The sequence below is a fragment of the Thalassophryne amazonica genome, chromosome 9, assembly GCF_902500255.1.
Source record: "Thalassophryne amazonica chromosome 9, fThaAma1.1, whole genome shotgun sequence".
NCBI lineage: Eukaryota > Metazoa > Chordata > Actinopteri > Batrachoidiformes > Batrachoididae > Thalassophryne > Thalassophryne amazonica.
In genome coordinates, this window is record NC_047111.1 from 4,631,773 (window position 1) to 4,650,317 (window position 18,545).

The 18,545-nt window shown below is 39.0% G+C and overlaps 1 protein-coding gene across 2 annotated transcripts in view; it reads left to right on the plus strand.

Annotated features, from left to right (window-relative positions):
• The window catches only part of shpk (sedoheptulokinase), a 74,812-nt gene that overhangs the window by 14,821 nt on the left and 41,446 nt on the right, over nucleotides 1-18,545 (plus strand). For both annotated transcript variants that reach the window (XM_034177506.1, XM_034177507.1), the window contains exons 3-5: nucleotides 15,380-15,554; nucleotides 15,785-15,937; nucleotides 16,124-16,299. In XM_034177506.1, coding sequence (XP_034033397.1) covers nucleotides 15,380-15,554; nucleotides 15,785-15,937; nucleotides 16,124-16,299 — 504 coding nt within the window. The remainder of the gene's footprint in view (nucleotides 1-15,379; nucleotides 15,555-15,784; nucleotides 15,938-16,123; nucleotides 16,300-18,545) is intronic.

Genomic DNA, 18,545 nt, shown 5'->3' on the forward strand with positions numbered 1-18,545 from the left:
AAAACTAAAATCCTCACTTACAATTATAAACTGAGTAAAAATGTCCTAAAACGCTTACAGTGTAATTGGAACAACTGTATAATTAAATACCTAGGGGTCCAAATACCCAAGGATCCAAATGACCTTTTCAAATACAATTATGACCCCCTGACAAACAATATTAAAGTAGATTTAAAGAGATGGTTGCTCCTTCCCATGAACATGTATCATAGAATTGAAATGATAAAAATGACCATATTACCTAAATTACTATATCTATTTTTGGCATTACCAATCGAAGTGTCCTCCAGGCAATTTGTTGAATGGAACAGAATGATTTCTAGTTTCATTTGGAATAAACAACGCCCACGAATAAAATATGAAACCATGCAATTAAGTAAGAGTGAAGGAGGCATGGCTCTCCCTTGTCTCGAAAGTTATTACAAGGCCGCACAGCTTAGAGTTTTGGTTTTGTGGTGTGACTCAACTGAGGATGCCAAATGGAAAGGAATTGATCAAGCAGAGACTGGTGTTCCCCTTTCCTCTATTTTGGGAGACAAACAGAAAATTAAATTACTTTTAAACAGTGTAAATGTTTACATAAAAACACCATTAAATATTTGATTTAAAGAATCTAGAAAAGAGGCCTTTGAAAAAGCTGCACGAATTTTGCGTTGGCCTGCTTATGATACACAATTTACTCCCTCCAAATTTGATAGCAAATTCCAATACTGGTGTAACAAAGGGATAACTGCGTATTGGAAAATAACAGATGGCAACATAAAAAGCTTCCAACAACTAGCAATTGATTACGCCTTGGAGAAGGATGATTTCTACAGGTACCTTCAGTTGAGACATCACTTCAATACAAATATCAGAAATACAAAACAAGAAATTGATGACTTGGTTATCTTGGACGTATGCAAAGGGAAACTTACTAAAAAGTATGTCTCCTCCACATATTCTGTTTTGCAAATAAGAAGAGCAAATTCAACTATGTACATAAAACAGAAATGGGAAAAAGAGGCCGGAATTAAATTAACAGAAGATGATTGGCTAAATATATGTAAAACTATCACGACAACCTCAAGCTCAGATTTGTGGAGAGAATTTATGTGGAAGAACACTGAGATATTTTACAACACCTAAAATCAAAGAACATCAGACCAAAAGCCATATACAGGGCAATTGTTGGAGGAAATGTGGACAGTCATCAGCTGGACATTACTACATATTCTGGAATTGCCCCAAAATCGCCACCTATTGGGCAGACATAATAAAAATAATCAAGACTGTAACCAGACTTCAAATATATGAAACTTTCAGTGTATTTTACTTAGGAAGTATAACTACCCGGATGAGAAAAAAGGATCGTTACCTCCTTCAGATATTACAGGCAGCCAGCAAAAAAGCAATAACCAGAAGATGGCTACAAGAAGAACCCCCCACCCTTACAGAATGGATGAACATTAACGAAATATACGAGATGGAAAAAATAACTTTTTCTCTGAGACAATCTTTGGACAAAGGGAAACTGTTTTGGGATAAATGGACATCATATATTTACTCTTGATGTAAGCAATTGTTTAATGACACAGACATACATAGAGATGATGCAACGTATGATGGCTTTCAATATATTTATTTCTGAATGTATCTTATTTTTGGTAAAATTGGTCTATTATGTCGTTTAATTATGATTTGTGTTTTCTTTATGTTTGAAAAAACTAAAATTTAAATAAACAAAGTTTAAAAAAAAAAAAAAAAAAAAAAGCTTTCAAATTTACAATTTATGATTTATTTAATTCCAGTTCAGTCAATTCTTTCAAGATACAAATTAGGTAAGTTTTTTTTAAACATCTATGAGGAATCCTGAATCGGGACCTGTGCTTCATTTAATGACCGGTGTCGCAGACCGAGCGCCCCCCCCCCCTAAAAATTGGTCCTCCCTGCTTTCACTGTGCATGTGTCATTCGGTACCACAGCTGCTCATCTGAGTCTGACTCTCTACACCCAAAGCAATCAAAGGGAATAATGTGATTATTACCCATCAGATGACAAAGTAAAACCTCTTAAATCATTCTAAAGTAAGTTTTAAGCAGAAACGAGGTGATAATTTGTGAGTCGCTACTGATGCTTTGAAATGACGGTGGCACAGTGAACACAGCAGCAACTTGTCTGGCTGTTGCGCTCTGATCACTTCATCTGTCATTTATTATGAAATAATGGTGAATTTATGTGGAAATGATTGTTGTACAAAAGCTTCAGATATCGGTTGCTGAGATAGATGATGAGTGGAGGCAGTTTGAAGCAGAAACTAGGTGAAAATTGGTGAACTGCGGCTGATGCTTTGAAATGACGCATGTGCAGTGAAGGCAGGGCAAACTGATTTTTAGGTGGGACCGTTCAGTCTGCGACACCAGGTCAAAATTTCCTTCAATGAGTACATACTATTAGTACATACTCAGTGTGCCCTGCACCATTACGCACAGCGATCAGTGAAAGCAGGAGCACACGGAGAGCCTCTGATGACAATCTCACGTGCTCAAACAAAGTGTGTATCTATCAGGAATGCTCCACTAGGTTGCATGTGAATGTTACTGGATAACTCTGTTGCTTTCTCTCCGTAAAGCACTGTTTACCATATCAATGGACAAAACAACGCATAGACCATTTTGTATATATTGTTTAAAATGTGCATTTGTGATTATTGTTTGAACCTTTCTGTTGTTCATTCTTTCACACAAGAACTCAAATTACCTTTATAAAGTGTCAAAACAGTTGTTTATTATAGTTTGCTGTGTGTTTTGAATAAATGTGTGTAGAAAATTATTTTTCGCTTAATTTTTCCCTTGCCTATATTTGATTGTAAACCTTTATTACACTTATAAAACACAATAAAAACATATATATTCTGAAATGCCCTTGGACCCCAGAGGGTTAAAATCATAAAATTTGTTACACATATAGCCAGATGTATTCCAAATAAAATTGGATTTTGAACCATCATGAATTTTCAATATGGCAGCCATTTTTTAAAATGAAAATTGAAAAATGCTCCAGTCATATTGAAAACTATACCACATTATTTGTCTGTTCATAAAGTTTCCAAAAAGGTATAGTTTGGGCCATCTATGACTGAATGTTATATATTTATGGGGTAAAAACAGCAAAAAGGATGACAAAGGTCAATTTCAGTTTGTACAGAGGTCAAAAGTTAAAGTTGCTCCAATTTTGGTAAAAAAGTGATACAAATTATTGGCTTAGTTAATAGGGTTTTAGGACTCTGTCACCATGACGTTTATGCAGTGTATGCTGACAGCCCCTTTTCCACCAAGCGGTCCGGGTCAGTATGGTTACGGGTCGGAACAGTTAAGTCTGCCTTGGACTCAGTTGCTAGGTTGTTTGCTTCTTGTGAACAAGCAACAGAAATTTCTGGCATTATTCCAACATCACTACATTTCATCAGCACGAAGCTCAGCATTTTGAAGCTCATAATTACATCCAGTGGTGGTCACAGCTAACTAAAAAATTAGCTTCGATAACAGATAATCAGCTCACTGAAAAGTTATCTTTTATAAAGCTAACCCGATAAACCACCCAAAAATGTATCAGAAGCTACAGATGACCGATAACTTCCAGTATTGTCTCCGATATACTTGCAACTACTAACAAGCTGATTTTGAGTTTTAACACCACATTCGCTTCTGGTAACATCAAAGGCAACAACAGACCCACACAATGAGTCAGCACTTCTGTCTTTGTGCATCCTGCCCACTGCTGGAAGCTCCTGTTTACTATGTAACTTGCAGCAGAGACACAGTTGAGAGGAGCAGTGAACTCAACTCTCTACTCAATAACACCGTTGCCGTGAGGCGGAGGTCTTGGAAAATAAAGCAGTGCTGACTTATGGTTTGGTTTATAAATAAAATTAATACTGATAGAATAACTCCATTAATGTCTATTCTGTCATTTGTACAAAGTTAAAATATAACATATCTTTTAATGTTGAACTAGAAGCACTCGGAGAGCGCAAACCTCCGCCAAGGCCACAGGGTCACTGACGTCACATGGAATACCCTTTGGCAAAGAGACTTATTTCATGTCGTTTCACGCATCTACTGTCATGTTTCAGATTCAGTGACCCTCTGGGGTCCGAGGGCATTTTTTGGACAGTTCACTCGCCTGGCATACATGTTTTATTATTGCTGTTAACAGCTCTCCCTCCATCCCACAATCAGGTTTTACGTCTCTTTTTTTCAGGACAACCTGTACTTTCAAAATATATATGCTATAGTTGTGTTTTATAAGTATAATAAAGGTTTACAATCAGAAATAAGAAAGGAAAAGTAAAGTGGAAAATAATTTTCCACACATTTATTCAAAACACACTGCAAAGTATAATAAACAACTGTTTTGACACTTTATAAAGGTAATTTGGGCTCTTGTGTAAAAGACTGTACAACAAAAAGGTTCAAACAATACAAATGCACATTTTGAATATATACAAAATGGTCTATGCATTTTGTTTGTCTTCATCTCAAAGCAATTTCTGTCTGCTTTTACACAAAGGTCACAAACTTCTCCTTCTATGAAGTTGACTATGTGTTTGTTCTCTCCTGCTCTGAAAGCAACATTCACACCTCGAGGCATCCTCTAACGCTCGCCACTGCTCAGAAACTGAAGTGGTCTCTCTCGGTTAGGCCGAACCACCATTAAGACTTTTAATTTTCTGTGTGCATCCACGCTGTGGCCTCATCACCAAGGAGCGATCACTGCACCTAAAGTTCAAGTTCAAGTCAACTTTATTGTCATTTCTACAATACATCACAGACATATTGAGAACTGAAATACCTGATCTCTGGACTCCCTGACCTCACAAAAGAAGGTATTTAAGAAATATAATAACAAGGTATAAATATAAAAAAAAAAAAAAAAAAGTTGTAATAGTGTAATTAAAAGTAGTCTCACAACAAACGAATAAATACATCAGAACAATGCATGACTTGCCAATGTATTAATTTGACAATGTTTTAAGTCACACGAATGGCAAAGATTTCAACAAATTCATAATTACTTACCCTCTCACTATTGCATGCCTGTGGCTTCGCGGAGGTCTTGTTGCTTATATCCGGGAAACCTCGAAAGTAGTCCGACAGCCTTCCCAGAAGCCCATCTTGCAGAGATGACTGTACAACACAGTCAGTCAGAAGCTGCGGGCAGTTTGAGGAGCGGCCCCTCCCCCCTCGCTCCATTGATATCGTAAACAGTGCTTTACGCCGGAGCGAGAGAGCTTGCCACGGGCTTATCCAGTAACATTTGCAGGAAAACTAGTCGAGCAGTCCTGATACTCACATACTGTTTGAGCGCACATGAGATTGTATGAGAGGCTCTCTGTCTGCTCACTTTCACTTTCGATGTGCGTAATGGCACAGGGCGCATTTGAGCAGCCAGGGGGCTAATCAAACGGGCCATCTAATAACACATCACTCCTAAAAAACAATCTTTGGTGTGTCACGTGAGGTGAATCTGCCCTACGATTGGATTTTGGAAAACCATGTGACTTTGAACCAATTCTGATTGCACACTGACATTGCTCACGTCATCACACAGCTTCTATGAGGAGTAGAAAGATGGTGGGCGGTGGCTCAAAAGTTCGCAGAGTTAACTTTTCAGCAAAAAACGTAAGTTTCTATCTCATATCATTAAAAAATTATTTATAATTTAGTGAAGCTTGGTCTCAGCCGTCGTATACGACAGCATCAGCCCCAGAGGGTTAAACCCTTAGATCTTCAGCAAATGTATTTATAAAGAGAAACTGCATGAAGTACACAAGATTTTTTTATTTTCTAATAACAAGTTTATTCATTGAGGAGAAACAAATGCTAAATTGTTGTGTCGTAACTTAATTTTTGTTCAGCCTTTGTGACCCGTCTTCATGAAGTTGGATGCAAAAATGTTGAAATCGGCCCTATCCTGCAATGACAAAGAATCCTTAAAAAAATTACTGGATCCGGATCATGTTCCAGATCATTACCAAATTTTAGACTTCTAAGTTAGGCCAAGACACACTCCTGGTAAAAAATTTCATTGAAATACGTTGAGGATTTTTGAGTAATCCTGCTAACAAACCAACCAACCAACAAACGGACATGACCGAAAACATAACCTCCTTGGCGGAGGTAATAATGCACAAATTCTGAAGTTTTGAAATAGAGACAGATGGCAAAGGATTATGGGTAAAATGTGCCTCTGCTAACACTGTTTGGTTGACTCATTCATTCTATGTAAACCAACACGTTAATGTGAGGTGTGTCGTGTGTTGGTGTTTACAGATAAATATGCTTTTGTAAAATATGCCATTTTTTTTATTTGTAAAAAAAGGGGTTTTTCCAAAAAAAAAAAGCCAAGTTGTAATTAGATAACCAGCTGATATAACCAGTGTCAAAATAAATAGAACACTGCCATCTACTGGACGCTCAGTACTAGGGCGAATACTGCCATGAGCACTACTGGCCAATAGATGGCAGTAGAGACCGTGAAAACTTGCCAAAACAAAATTCCAGATAATCCGTGTCTGCTATAACGTAGCAGACACGGATTATCTGGAATTATATATATATATATAATATATATATAATGTATATAATATATATATAATGTATATTATATATATATATATATATATATATATATATATATATATATATATATATAATACTCTGAAACAAAGACAACAGACAGTGTTTGACATAAGCAGGACTCTAATAGCAAACAGGAATCATTTGCAGTGATTCCAGTTGAAAATAATGGAGGAGCAACCTGATCTTTTTCTGGCATTTTTACATAAAACAAACAATAACAACATCTATAAACCCAGAGAATATATTCATGAGAGTTTTAGGCACAATATATAAAGAGTTTAATGCTGTTGTCCGCGTGGAGCCTGATCAGAGCGTCTCAAATGCATTTCTTCTGTCATGAATGTACTGAGGTACCCATAATGCACCTGGGCACAGCATGTCCACACTAAAACCTTCAAAATTAGTGCATTACTTTAAAACTAAAACATATAACATCTATCAGATATTTTCACTTTATAAAATTTCAGACATGACGTTAATTTAAATACATTTTAACCATAAGTTAAAACTGTATGCCCCTGGATGACTTGGGTGATATTGCCAGCATATCAGTATGGGGTCAAAAGAAATGAGCCTTTGTTTTTTTTTTTGTGACCAGTTCTCCTTTGCCTGCAGAGGATAGAGCAGTTTATTCTGGAACCAGCTCTCCTGTCTTTACGGAGGATAGAACTGCACATCTGCTATAAAACATTTAACAGGTAGGTACTTAACTGATTTTAGATTTCATAGATGTTTGTAACTATTCAGCTTTTTTTTACCACCTCTGCAAAAATATGTTTGCGGTCTAAAAATTATCGGACCAAAACTTATCGGAAGATAATTAATCCGATGACTGTTTTCAAAGTTATCTGAAAAGCTAATCAGATAATGAAAACATTATCTTCAATAATTAGCAGTTAGCGGATTAGCGGAACTGTGCCCACCACTGATCACACCCAACCACTCACTTATGGTTTCAGCTTGTTTCAGAATTTAGACATCAAAAACACCTACGGACATTATTTAAACAAGGTCTAAGAAACTTCAACATGTTCGCCACAGCAGTAGCATAAAGCAGTGCAATCTGCAGGAATAAGGACATTTATTGACCAGTACATTTTACCCAGAATGCATTGCATTGGTCCAACTTGAAGTGGTGGCCAGTGATTGTTCATGTTTCGCTGCATATGTATTGGTATATGTTAATCGTATGTTAATGCTGTGAATGACGTAGTATGGACTGGCTTTCTGACTGGCTGAGAATTTACATACTACAAGAAATAGCCTACGAATAAAATACTCTCCAATCGCTGCAGAAGCGGTTGATTACAAACCCACTGCAGGGTCTGCAATCAGTGTAGAGAAAGGATCATTTTCCTGACAAACATCCTCAAAAACAACGGCCACTCTGAAGGACAGATAAGGGAATCGTTAAGCAAAAAGGCTATTGATATTGGTGGATTGAATCATTTCTTAAAGGTGATAGAGAGAGGTTGAATGGGGCATTAATCCTTGTTCTGTGATGTGATATGTAGCCCCCCAAAAAATTGGTTGGGTCTGTAATGGCTCAGAACCTTCCTAAAAGGCTCTCTGAAACAGCTATGTTACTATGCTGGGTTTAGAATGTCTCGTTTGCCTTTAATGGCGTCGTTTCGGAGCTTATTTGGCAAACTCATTATGAAATGCAAGTAGGTGGTGCTGATCGGTTGCCGTTGTTTGATTGGCTGCCCTTGCTCTCACTGAAAAGAAATCATTATTTATTTTCATTGCTTTTATAGTTTCTGTTGTGTTTCTATTCAGGTTGTTTTTGCCTCTTTCTCTAAAATTGTATATAATAATCATTAGATTATTAATATATAAACAAAAATAAATTTAAGAAATATTACAATTTGAAAACAAATGCACCCGAACGTGATGACAGCTGCAATGCTAACTTTTAACATTGAAAATGCCATAGAAATGCTAACACGTTAGCATCGCTCCCGTTTTTAAGTTATAAAATACATCTATCAACTGTTTCAGAAGAACATAACAGGTCGGTTTAACATAGAAAAGGTAAATAATACTGACAGACGTATGCTCTTTAGGGTTTTAGCAGGAGAAAATTAAGCAAAAGAAAGAATAATCGAAGCATTGCTTCAATCTGCGAAGCACTGCTTCGATTGGTTCAAGGTTCAAAGCAAAGCCACGCTGCAGAAAAGTTGTTTACTGACCCGCTGCAGGGTCTGTAATCAATACAGAAATGATCATTTTCCTGACAAACACCCCCCCCAAACAACGGCCACTCTGAAGGACCAATAACATAATCGTTAAGCACAAAGCTTATTGATGTCGGTGGATCAAGTCATTTCTTAACGATACCCAAAAGGAACCGGTTACACATCCCTAGCTGCTAAGGGGTTAGCGCATTCCCTTTAGAGGAACAAACCAGAGCTAACGTGCCATTCTAATGTGCAATTCTTACAACAGGAATATGGCTCAACACAAATTTAAAACAAAAGAAAATGTGATACTCACAGGATGTACTGATTGCTGGGGTTGATTTTGTCGCAGAGTTGGAACTGACCCTCTACTGAGTATTAAATGAAATCGTGAAATCGTGCAAGGTTTGTGAAACAGTCCTCCATGAAATGCGCAGAGCAAAGAAATAGTTGGCGGTTGTATGTACTGGGGATGCTGTTAAAAATGAATAAAAGCCAGTGATCGCGTACATTGCTTTCCGTGGGAAGATCGTAGTTCGCTAAAACAGCCTGGGAAAGCACACCTGTAGCTCGCCATTGCTTCTCTTCGAGTGTTACGAATGGGTGGGCACAACCTTATGAATAATTAATTTCGAAGGGGCGTGTGTGAAAGGGGGTGGGTGTGTGTGTGGGGGCTATTGGTGAAAAAGTGACATAAGTTTTCTCTCTAAAATGGATTGGCCTGTTTTCTAGGGGCAATTCAAAAAAGGAGAAATACTTGAAACAGAGGTTCTGAAACTTGCTGGCACTTCGTGTGTATTCCCCACAGCGGGGAGACTCTGAACTAACACCAAAAACATGAAAAAGATGATTTTGATTCTCTATCCCCTTTAACGATACTCGAAAAGAACCAGTTTTTGATACTTATCCCGAGTTTTAACGTGGTTGGCAAACTTTGGCTAAATTATCAAGGTGAGATAGGGTTGTTAAAGAGGAACTAGTGCATTGCCCATGGGGCTCCACAGGCTCCAGATTGTGTTTGTATTCGACGTATCCAGCTTATGTGGTGCATTTTTCTTCCACTGGCATAAGCTGGCTAAATTGTCAAGGTGTGACAGGGTCCTTAAATAAGTGCAGTTTTATGCAAAGGTTTGGGCACCCCTGATGATTTCTATGATTTTCCTTTATAAATCATTGGTTGTTTGGATCAGCAATTTCACTTAAATATATCATATAACAGACAAACACAGTGATATTTGAGAAGTGAAATGAAGTTTATAGGATTTATATAAAGTGTGCAATAATTCTTTAAACAAAATTAGGCAGGTGCATAAATTTAGGCACCCCAAAAGAAAAAATACATCAATATTTAGTAGATCCTCCTTTTGCAGAAATAACAGCCTCTAATCACTTCTTATAGCTTCCAGAGAGTCTGGATTCTGGTTGAAGGTATTTTGGACCATTCTTCTTTACAAAACAGCTCAGGTTTGTTGGTTTCCAAGCATGGACGCTTAAAATCACACCACAGATTCAATAATGTTTAGGTATGGCGACTGAGCTAGCCATTCCAGAACGTTGTACTTGTTTGTTCTGCATGAATGCCTTAGTAGATTTTGAGCAGTATTTAGGGTTGTTGTCTTGAGGATTTACAGATTTTAGGATTTACAATTATGATTTCCAGAGAGAGTCTGGATTCTGGTTGAAGGTGTTTTGGACCATTCTTCTTTACAAAACATCTCAGGTTTCTTGGTGTCCCATAATATTCAGGTCTGGGGACTGAGGTGGCCATTCCAGAACGTTGTACTTGTTCCTCTGCATGAATGCCTTAGTAGATTTTTAGCAGTGTTTAGGGTCGTTGTCTTGTTGAAAGATCCAGCCCCGGTGCAACTTCAACTTTGTCACTGATTCATGAACGCTGTTCTCAAGAATCTGCTGATATTGACTGGAATTCATGTGACCCTCAACTTTAACAAGATTCCCAGTACCTGTACTGCCCACACAGCCACACAGCATGATGGAACCACCTCCAAATTTTACTGTAGGTAGTAAGTGGTTTTCTTGGAATGCTGTGTTCTTTTTCAGCCATGCATACCGCCCCTTTATGTCCAAATACCTCAGTTTTGTTTCATCAGTCCACAGAACCTTATTCCAAAATGAAGCTGGCTTGTCCAAATGTGGTTTAGCATACATCAAGCGACTCTGTCTGTGGTGTGTGCGCAGAAAAGGCTTCCTCTGCAGTACAATATCGTACAGCATCTCTTGAGCAAAGTGCGCTGTGTAGTTGAATGATGCACAGAGACACTGTCTGCAGCAAGATCATGTTGTAGGTCTTTGGAGCAGGTCTGTGGGTTGACTATGACTGTTCTCACCATCCTTCGCTTCAGCTTATCTGAGATTTTTCTTGGCCTGCCACTTAAGGCCTTAGGTAGTACTGTGCCTGCGGTCTTTCATTTCCTCACTTTGTTCCTCACAGTGGAAACTGACAGCTGAAATCTCTGAGATAGTTTTTTGTATCCTTCCCCTTAACCATGATGTTGAACAGTCTTTGTTTTCAGGTCATTTGAGAACTGTTTAGAGGCTCCCATGTTGCCACTTATTAGAAGAGATGTAAAGAGGGAAAACATTTGCAAATGGCCACCTTAAATACCCTTTCTCATGATTGGATTCACCTGTGTAAGGAGGTCAAGGGTCAATGAGCTTACCAAACCAATTTTGTGTTCCACAAATTAGTGCAAAATGTATTCAAATCAGTAAAATGACAAGGGTGCCCAAATTTATGCACGTGTCCAATGTTGTTTAAATAATTATTGCACACTTTCTGTAAATACTAGAAACTTCATTTCACTTATCAAATATCACTGTGTTCGTCTGCTGTATGATATATTTAACTGAAATTTCTGATCCAGACAACCAATGATTCATAAAGGAAAATCATGAAAATTATCAGGGGTGCCCAAACCTTTGCATACAACTGTAGTTGACATTTTTCAAGGGTAGTAATAATTTATGCAAAGTTTCTACAATGAGTTGGAATGGAGTGCGAGTCCAGAATGTTTTTAGAACCTTACACCTCCAACAGTTTTTAGAGGAAGAACTCAACCGTTTTATTTCCTGTTAATTATGTTGTTTTTTTTTTTTTTTTTTTACAACCCCAATTCCAATGAAGTTGGGACGTTGTGTAAAATGTAAATAAAAACAGAATACAGTTATTTGCAAATCCTCTTCAACCTATATTCAATTGAATACACCACAAAGACAAGATATTTAATGTTCAAATTGATAAACTTTATTGTTTTTGTGCAAATATTTGCTCATTTTGAAATGGATGTCTGTAACATGTTTCAAAAAAGCTGGGACAGTGATATGTTTACCACTGTGTTCCACCTTTCCTTCTGACAGCACTCAATAAGCGTTTGGGAACTGAGGACTCTAATTGTGAGTGTCATGATTGGGTATAAAAGGAGCATCCCCAAAAGGCTCAGCTGTTCACAAGCAAAGATGGGGCGAGGATCACCACTTTGTGAACAACTGTGTGGAAAAAAATAGTCCAGCAGTTTAAGAACAATGTTTCTCAATGTTCACTTGCAAGGAATTTAGAGATTCCATCATCTACAGTCCATAATATAATCAGAAGATTCAGAGAATCTGGAGAACTTTCTACACGTAAGCGGCAAGGCTGAAAACCAACATTGAATACCTGTGACCTTTGATCCCTCAGGCGGCACTGCATTAAAACCGGTTTCAGTTTGACATTAAATATCTTGTCTTTGTGGTGTATTCAGTTGAATATAGGTTGAAGAGGATTTGCAAAACATTGTATTCTGTTTTTATTTACATTTTACCCAGTGTCTCAACTTCATTGGAATTGGGGTTGTATGTTCATTTGCCATCATGTATTTATAAATTGTTTAGGTTCTTGTTATAATACATTCATCATCATCATTATTGCTATTTTATTATTACTTCTATTTTGTCATTTTATTTTTAAATGGACCACAGTGGAAATAAGTGATTTAATTTTCTTGTGTCATCCATGCATTATTATTATTATTATTTTTTTTTTATTAACTCTTATTTAACCATTGGGATCAAGACCTCTTTCACAATGGTGACCTGGCCAAGAAAGGCAGTAGTACATGTCATAATATACAAATTATGACTGTTTATTAGGCAGCATCAATGGACGTATTTCAGCTTATGAGTAACTTACAAAAAACGTGTCAACAATCGCATAAGATTTCAAGTGTTGAAGATGACCTTTACAAGAAAGCTCCGTATCAATAATTAATCCTAAATACTTGTATACTTATACAAGAGTTTATACTCGAGTATTTACTGTTATGTACTTACATTGTAAGTAAGTCCCTTTGGCTGCTCCCTTGTTTTGCACTCGGGGTTGCCACAGCAAATCCAAGTGGATCTGCATGTTGAATTGGCACAAGTTTTACGCCGGATGCCCTTCCTGACGCAACTCCACATTACATGGAGAAATGTGGCAGGGGTGGGATTTGAACCCGGAACCATCTGAACTGAAACCAAGTGCATTAACCACTTGGCCACCACCCCTACATGTACTTACATTGAACTTGCTAAATAAAATCACGCACACCAGCATACGCAAACACAGATGCCACTTTGCTTTTAATATATAGGTGATATAATAAAAGTAATAACTTGAATTTATAGAGCGCCTTATTATTGCTAAGATACCCCAAGCACTTAAAAGTTGCAGTATTATTCATTCACTTGCACAATCACACATTGGTGGTGGTAAGCTAATAGTGTAGCCACAGCTGGCTTGGGGCAGACTGACAGAACCGTAGCTGCCATTGTACGCCTACAGCTCCTCCGACCACCAGCAGCAACTCTTTCACATTCATAAATAAGCATGTTTAACATAGATGATTTACCGTTCCCTGCTGGAATGGCGTGTGAGTCCAGAATGTAGTTATCAATGTCCACTGTTCAGTGTTGTTAGCTAATATCTGTAGCTTCTCCAAAAATATTAGTCCTATCAACGTTCTGTTTTGGCAGTGTTCGTCCTTGGCCAAAAATACATAAACATACCAAATGGCAAATGTCAGCTCTGCACAGTTTCTCGGTGACAGATGGTGAGTACACACGCACGCATACACTTACAGAGAGGCCACTTCACTTTTAATATGTAGGTGATTTACTGCCCTCTGCTGGAATGACGTGAGTCCAGAATGTAATTATCAATGTCCATTGTTCAGTGTTGTTAGATAATACCCGTAGTTTCTCCAAAAATATTACTCCTATCAACTTTACATTTTCACGGCCCTCATCCTTGAGCCATGCCCCCAGAGCTAGCCTCTCTCGAGGCCCTCAACTTCAACTGCCACACATGGGACTGCACACCTCACAACAGCGGTTCCCCTTGCGGATGGTGAGCCCACAGGGTGGAGATGGAAATTCCACGTTGCCTTTTCGGGCTGTACCCAACCGAGCTCCGTGGCAAGCCCAGCCACCGGGCACACGCTGACGGACCCTCTGTCTAGGGCTGGCTCCAGACGGTGGACCTGGGCTTCCTTCGGACCGGGTCACGTTTCCTCTGCCTCATTTTTTTTTTTCATTGGGTCATTGTGAACTGTTCTTAGTCTGGCCCTTCGTCTGAGACCAATTTGCCATGGGAGACCCCACCAGGAGCGCGATAGCTCCAGACAACACAGCTCTCAGGTTCATAGGGGCACACAAACCTCTCCATCATGATAAGGTGATGGCTCCCATCCAGCTGTGAAGAGACCCAGAGGAAGACCCAGGACTTGGTGGAAACATTATGTTTCCACACTGACCTGCCTCTGTGTCCCCCAGTCAGAGGTGGTTAATGTGGCTCGTGAAAGGGAAGTTTGGGGTCCCCTGCTGGGGCTGTTGCCCCATGACCCAGTTCCAGATAAGTGGTTGTAGATGAGTGAGTGAGTGAGACATCCTTGACCCAAAATACATAAGCATACCAACCGGCAAATGTCAGCTCTCCCCAGTTTCACTGTGATCAAAGCCCCACACACACACACACACACACACACACATCTTCTACCACTTGGTCCAATTAAGGGCTGCGAGGGGCTGGAGCCTATCCCGGCAGTCATAGGGCGAGGCGGGGTACACCCTGGACAGGACACCGGACTGTAGCAGGGCCACATACAGACAAACAAACACATTCACATCTGCCTGCACACCTACGAACAATTTTTAAAGTTTCTAATCCACCTAACCTGCATGTCTTTGGATATGGGAGGAAGCCGGAGCACCCGGAGAGAACCCACGCAAACACAGGGAGAACACGCAAACTCCACACAAAACGGCCACAGGTGGGAATCGATCCCATGACCTTCTCGCTTTGAGGCAACAGTACTAACCACTAATCCTCCATGCTCCCCAAAGTACTGATATCTACTGGTCAAGTGATATACAACACACAAGATATTGCATAACCCAGAGAAAGTTTATCTGTACAAAAAAACCAAACAAACCCTGAACTGTTACTGGAGATGCATCTTAATCATTTTACAGGAATTGTGGGAATTGTTTAAGTTGTGTATTTGTAGGACTACAGTGTGCGCTGTCTTATATCCTCAGGTTGTGACTGGTCCGTTGGAGACTTCTTTACTGTCAGAGACGTCAGTCAGCTGATCACATGGCAGGACGGACGATGCAGCAGCAGCTTCTTGTCCTCGCTGCCAAAACCAGAGTCTCATCTCAGCATAGCCACTGGGTTTGGTTGTGCTACGATCTTCTGGTACACGAAACACAGGTTAACACTTTACTCTTTTATTCATTTACAAGCCACATTGTTGGTGAGCTTGTTTCCAAAACAGAAGACCACCTGTGTTCATTTTCGATGTAATGTGGTGTTGCGTCAGGAAGGCCATCTGGAGATATATATATATATATATATATATATATATATATATATATATATATATAGTCCTCCTTGGTTTTTGTGGTTAGGAGTTATTGCTCAGTGGTGTGGTTTCTCTGCAGGCCTGAGTTCCTGCAGGACTTCACAGCTGCAGGTACCATTCAGGACTACGTGGTGTCCATGCTGTGTGGTTTGGACGGATGTAAGATGACTGCTCAAAACGCAGCCAGCTGGGGCTTTTTCAACACTTCCACTAACCAGTGGAATATTGACATGTGGGTGAAGTCCTGGTTTAATAACTTTTTCTGTATGTGCAAACTGCCAGAACATTTACTTATACATGATGCATGTTTCAGTTTGTGTAAGTGTGTAGACACTTATACAATTAAACTAACAGTGTCAGAGTTGTGTGTCACTTTGCATAACAAATAACTGAGTTTTTGTGTGTGTGCATGTTCCAGTCTGAAAAGTGCTGGTTTCCCTTTGCACCTGCTTCCTCATCCTGTGTGTTCTGGTGGCTTGGCAGGCCAGACCTGCTCAGAGTGGCATGGTGTCCCTGCTGGTACACCAGTAGGGGCCGCTTTAGGAGACTTCCAGTGCTCTGTCTATTCCTGCATGAGTGTACGGACAGATGCAGGTGAACAAAATTTGTCTGAATTTTATTTTATTTTATTTTTTTTATTAATCAACTTGAAAATTACACCTGTGTCAGTGAAAATGTTTTTCTGTTAACAGTTAACTTGGTTGAAGTGAGTGAGTGAGATTTTTGCACACATTAAATTTTATTACCCATCAATAGTGATTGTAAAGAAGGCATCACAGTGACCCAATTTATTAGCAATTTATTCCTTAGCTGATGTAGGGTATGGGTAGGTTATGAAACAGGGTTACAGGAGGAAAAAAAAAAACATTCTTGAAAAACCAGTACGGATTTCATTCCTGTAGTTAGTTTGTATGCACGTTTGCTGAAAACTGCAATGCCACAACTTGTTTCTTATGAAAGAATCCTTCTTTGCTTTGGGAAACAGGAAAAGCTGTAATTAGAGGGAAAATTATTTCATATTCCTCTTATAAAAACAAAATGGAGCATAAATTAGAAAATGACCTTGAAGAAAAAAATTAAACATCTAACAAACAAATATGCGGCAGACGCAAGTGATCAAACTCAGTCTGAATTAGATAATGCAAAATTCCAACGTATCAATATTATATCGAAAATCAAATCAGTTTTATTTATATAGCGCCAAATCACAACAAACAGTTGCCCCAAGGCGCTTTATATTGTAAGGCAAAGCCATACAATAATTACGGAAAAACCCCAATGGTCAAAACAACCCCCTGTGAGCAAGCACTTGGCGACAGTGAGAAGGAAAAACTCCCTTTTAACAGGAAGAAACCTCCAGCAGAATCAGGCTCAGGGAGGGGCAGTCTTCTGCTGGGACTGGTTGGGGCTGAGTGAGAGAACCAGGAAAAAGACATGCTGTGGAGGGGAGCAGAGATCAATCACTAATGATTAAATGCAGAGTGGTGCATACAGAGCAAAAAGAGAAAGAAACACTCAGTGCATCATGGGAACCCCCCAGCAGTCTAAGTCTATAGCAGCATAACTAAGGGATGGTTCAGGGTCACCTGATCCAGCCCTAACTATAAGCTTTAGCAAAAAGGAAAGTTTTAAGCCTAATATTAAAAGTAGAGAGGGTGTCTGTCTCCCTGATCTGAATTGGGAGCTGGTTCCACAGGAGAGGAGCCTGAAAGCTGAAGGCTCTGCCTCCCATTCTACTCTTACAAACCCTAGGAACTACAAGTAAGCCTGCAGTCTGAGAGCAAAGCGCTCTATTGGGGTGATATGGTACTATGAGGTCCCTAAGATAAGATGGGACCTGATTATTCAAAACCTTATAAGTAAGAAGAAGAATTTTAAATTCTATTCTAGAATTAACAGGAAGCCAATGAAGAGAGGCCAATATGGGTGAGATATGCTCTCTCCTTCTAGTCCCTGTCAGTACTCTAGCTGCAGCATTTTGAATTAACTGAAGGCTTTTCAGGGAACTTTTAGGACAACCTGATAATAATGATTTACAGTAGTCCAGCCTAGAGGAAATAAATGCATGAATTAGTTTTTCAGCATCACTCTGAGACAAGACCTTTCTGATTTTAGAGATATTGCGTAAATGCAAAAAAGCAGTCCTACATATTTGTTTAATATGCGCATTGAATGACATATCCTGATCAAAAATGACTCCAAGATTTCTCACAGTATTACTAGAGGTCAGGGTAATGCCATCCAGAGTAAGGATCTGGTTAGACACCATGTTTCTAAGATTTGTGGGGCCAAGTACAATAACTTCAGTTTTATCTGAGTTTAAAAGCAGGAAATTAGAGGTCATCCATGTCTTCATGTCTGTAAGACAATCCTGCAGTTTAGCTAATTGGTGTGTGTCCTCTGGCTTCATGGATAGATAAAGCTGAGTATCATCTGCATAACAATGAAAATTTAAGCAATGCTGTCTAATAATACTGCCTAAGGGAAGCATGTATAAAGTGAATAAAATTGGTCTTAGCACAGAACCTTGTGGAACGCCATAATTAACCTTAGTCTGTGAAGAAGATTCCCCATTTACATGAACAAATTGTAATCTATTAGATAAATATGATTCAAACCACCGCAGGGCAGTGCCTTTAATACCTATGGCATGCTCTAATCTCTGTAATAAAATTTTATGGTCAACAGTATCAAAAGCAGCACTGAGGTCTAACAGAAGAAGCACAGAGATGAGTCGACTGTCTGAGGCCATAAGAAGATCATTTGTAACCTTCACTAATGCTGTTTCTGTACTATGATGAATTCTAAAACCTGACTGAAACTCTTCAAATAGACCATTC